At 30.7% G+C, this 3,316-nt stretch overlaps 1 protein-coding gene across 1 annotated transcript; it reads right to left on the bottom strand.

Annotated features, from left to right (window-relative positions):
- Window positions 1–236: 236 nt before the first annotated feature.
- On the bottom strand, window positions 237–1,349 carry LOC112529805 (protein LIGHT-DEPENDENT SHORT HYPOCOTYLS 4-like). The gene has a single exon (XM_025141213.1). The coding sequence runs from the start codon at window positions 1,199–1,201 to the stop codon at window positions 605–607; it is 597 nt and encodes a 198-aa protein (XP_024996981.1). The 5' UTR covers window positions 1,202–1,349; the 3' UTR covers window positions 237–604.
- Window positions 1,350–3,316: the final 1,967 nt, after the last annotated feature.

The following is a 3,316-nucleotide window of genomic DNA, read 5'->3' as shown; positions in this document are numbered from 1 at the left end:
AGTGCTTAATTAGTAAATGGTATTTTATATATTTAACACATAAATTGTTTAAAAGTTCATGCAATATCTGTAACCTATTTACAGAACCAAATAAAGCTTTGATTCTTGTGCAACCAATAAAATAACATTATATACAGATTATATTTCGTATTTCTTTTTTCTGCTAATTAAGGGTGTCATAGACAGAATTCCTGGTACATATCAGAACCAAAAACCACAAACGTTAGAAGAAATTCTTAAAAATCACAAACTTACACTTCAATTAATTACTATTACTGCTTACATTACAAAACGAGGTCCATCAGATCGATGTGTGATGATCTAGAAGGCTATTTAATTTTAGAGCCAGTAGCAGCAATTAAACTACCACTGGATCACTGCTTCTTTCCCTTTCTTTTCTCATGTTTTGGGGGTCATCAACAGTGAGTGATTTTATTTGAATCATAAATAATGACAGCAAAAGCAATATGATAGTAATGATAGTTGAGGCGAATAAAATTCAAGAAATTGAGAGATTTTGAGTTAAAATATATATACCCATTAATTTGACTATGGGAATATAATTGAGTAGAATTCAATTATGACCAGAAAGTGGCTAACTTGATCAACAAAGAGGCGGTGGCGGTGGTGGTGGTGGTGTTTGTGACTGTGGCAGCTGCGGCGGCCGCTTTCTCTTCTTCTTCTCGTAGCTGATCCCTCTTGCTTTAGCTTGAGAATCCCTAACTTCACGTAAATACAGCCTGACAGCCCGAGCTCCAAATGGGTTGGTCTCAGGCATCCCTCCGTTTTCCTCATAGGCTGCCCGGAGACGGCCAATGAGGGCATCAAGGCTGCCCCATGCCTGGCGGAGGGGGCAGGGGCATGGAGCTGGTGGATTGGGGTGGCCGAAGAAAGGACAAAGTTGGGTGTGGACTTTTGTCTTGCCAAACTGGTCAAGGTACCTGAGGAATTCAAGAACATGTGCACCGCTGCACCGGGAAAGAGTGAGCGGCGGACGGTGGTTCCGGAGGTACTGCCCGAAGGTGTTCCAGTCACGGCGTTTTTGGTTCTCGTAGCGGCTGAGAGTGGTGGCCGGAGAAGAAGTCGAGGAAGACGAAGAGGATGTTGGGCTCAACATACCTGCGTTAAGGTTTGTGGTGATGATCGAGTCGACTTCTTGTGCTGGAGGAACATCCATGGTAAAGGAGTGATACTTTTCCATTTTGATATGCGATAACCACAGAAAAGAGAGATCTAGTGAATCCAGTTCCGGGATTTCAGTAAATATCCAAGAAACAACAAACCCTAATTGTGGATGTTGGTGGCTTTCTAGGGTTTCAACAAGATTCTTGAAGTGGTAAAAGATGAAGATGAAGATGAAGAAGATGGCATGTGGGTGTAGACAAAAACTTCAAGATTTATAATGAAATGAATCTTGAAAGACCCCAGACAACAATGAAGACCAGAGTGTAGTAAGTTGGATTGGGTTTTTGTAGTTTTGTAATTCAGAAAGAGATCGGGGCAGAAATGAGCAGTTATTTTTCCCTATTTTTACCTACAAAGGGCATACAACTCAAGTACTAGAGAGAGAAAGAGGGAGGTATGGATAAATGATGGTGCAAACATCCAAAAAAAAGGTTTGAAATTAGGGCTTTTGTGGAAATGAAAAGAGGTTGACAGTAAGCTTTGGAGGTGATGGATGGTGGTTGGAAAAATAAGTGGACTTCACAAAATATTCTAAAACAAATATATTTTATTTCTTTTTATGAATTTTTAATTGTTATAAAATTTTTACTTAAAAGTCTTTTAAAATTTTATTTTTTAGATCTTCATTTTTTTCCAAAAAATATTTCTATTAAATAATAATTAAAAAAAACTAGTTATTTATAATTGTTTGTACACCCTTTCTAACAACTGAAATTGAAGTTCGCTAATAATTTCTCTTATTGATAATTACATATGTATAATCAAAATCTTGTTTTAAGTTGTTTACAAGTATTATGTATTTTTCGAAAAACTTTAAACAAAAATATTCATTGGGACAAAATCGTACTACTATAAAAAGACAAATGATATTTGAACAAACTAGTTTAAGTACGATAGTCGTTTTGCAATTTTATATTGTAATGCACATAGAATCATTTACTGGTACGAATTATCAAAGTTTTCTTTGACCAATTATTATAGTTTTAAATTTTTACTTGTATAAAATTTTGAATTTCCACGATATCTCGTGTTTTAATCCAACCAATGTATGTGATACAGATAAATGAAAATTTTATTTGTCAAATATAATCCGAGAAACTAAAAATAAAACAAACATCTATTTATTACAATTTATTGAAATATTGATTATCAATTTTATGAGTTTAACTATTACTGAATATCTATTTGTCAAATATAATATGAGAAAATATAAAAGGCAATTATTGCATACTTTAGTTTGGCGAAGACCAAGATAGCCAATAATTTTTTTTTTCGTGTTTTAAAAGGCGGTTAACCAACATGTTAACTAATCGATTATAATAAATTAAAAAAATTATTTTTATTATTTTAATTACAAAAAATAAACAGTAATTATTTATTATCTATACTATCTTATAAAATATTTGGCTAAAACTCTTAAAACTCTTAAAAACTCTTAAACCCGTTCATCCCTATCCGATTTCATCACATATCTGAATTCGTGTAACTAACTGCAGATAAACACAATCAAATACAGGATAAACATCTCATTTTAATTATAAAAAATCTAAAATATAAGTATAATCATTAAATTCTAACAGAATACTTAATTATTATCTTTATAAAATTTATAATATTAAACCAAAAATAAATTATTTTATTATTAACTTAAATCAAATTATATATCAAAAAATATAGTACTATATTACAAAACAATGACAAAAACTCTTAAAAACCAATTTTTATGCATGAATTACTGTTTATTGATACATACTACTTAAAATTCAATATTACAAGTAAATTATGCATAAGTACAACTTATTAAAGCTTCATACTTGAATTCGTCTAACTAACTGCAGATAAACATAATCAAATATTGGATAAATATCTCATTTTAAATATAAAAAATCTATAATTTAATTATGATAATCATTGATAACTAACAAAATTTAATTAAGGAAATTACACAAAAACACAAGAACTTTTAAAAAGATTAATTTAATACTGATATCGATATTTTTTTTTCAAAATTTTATGATATTTTTAAATTTATATTTTATTCAAATATAAAAATATTACCACTTTCTCAAAACCACATAAAACCAATGTTTACTTAAAATTCAAGATTACAAGTAAATTATGCAAAAAGTAC

This window comes from Cynara cardunculus (genome assembly GCF_001531365.2).
Source record: "Cynara cardunculus var. scolymus isolate 2C chromosome LG 16, CcrdV1, whole genome shotgun sequence".
Taxonomy (NCBI): Eukaryota; Viridiplantae; Streptophyta; class Magnoliopsida; order Asterales; family Asteraceae; genus Cynara; species Cynara cardunculus.
This window is presented reverse-complemented; position numbering and strand designations above follow the sequence as displayed.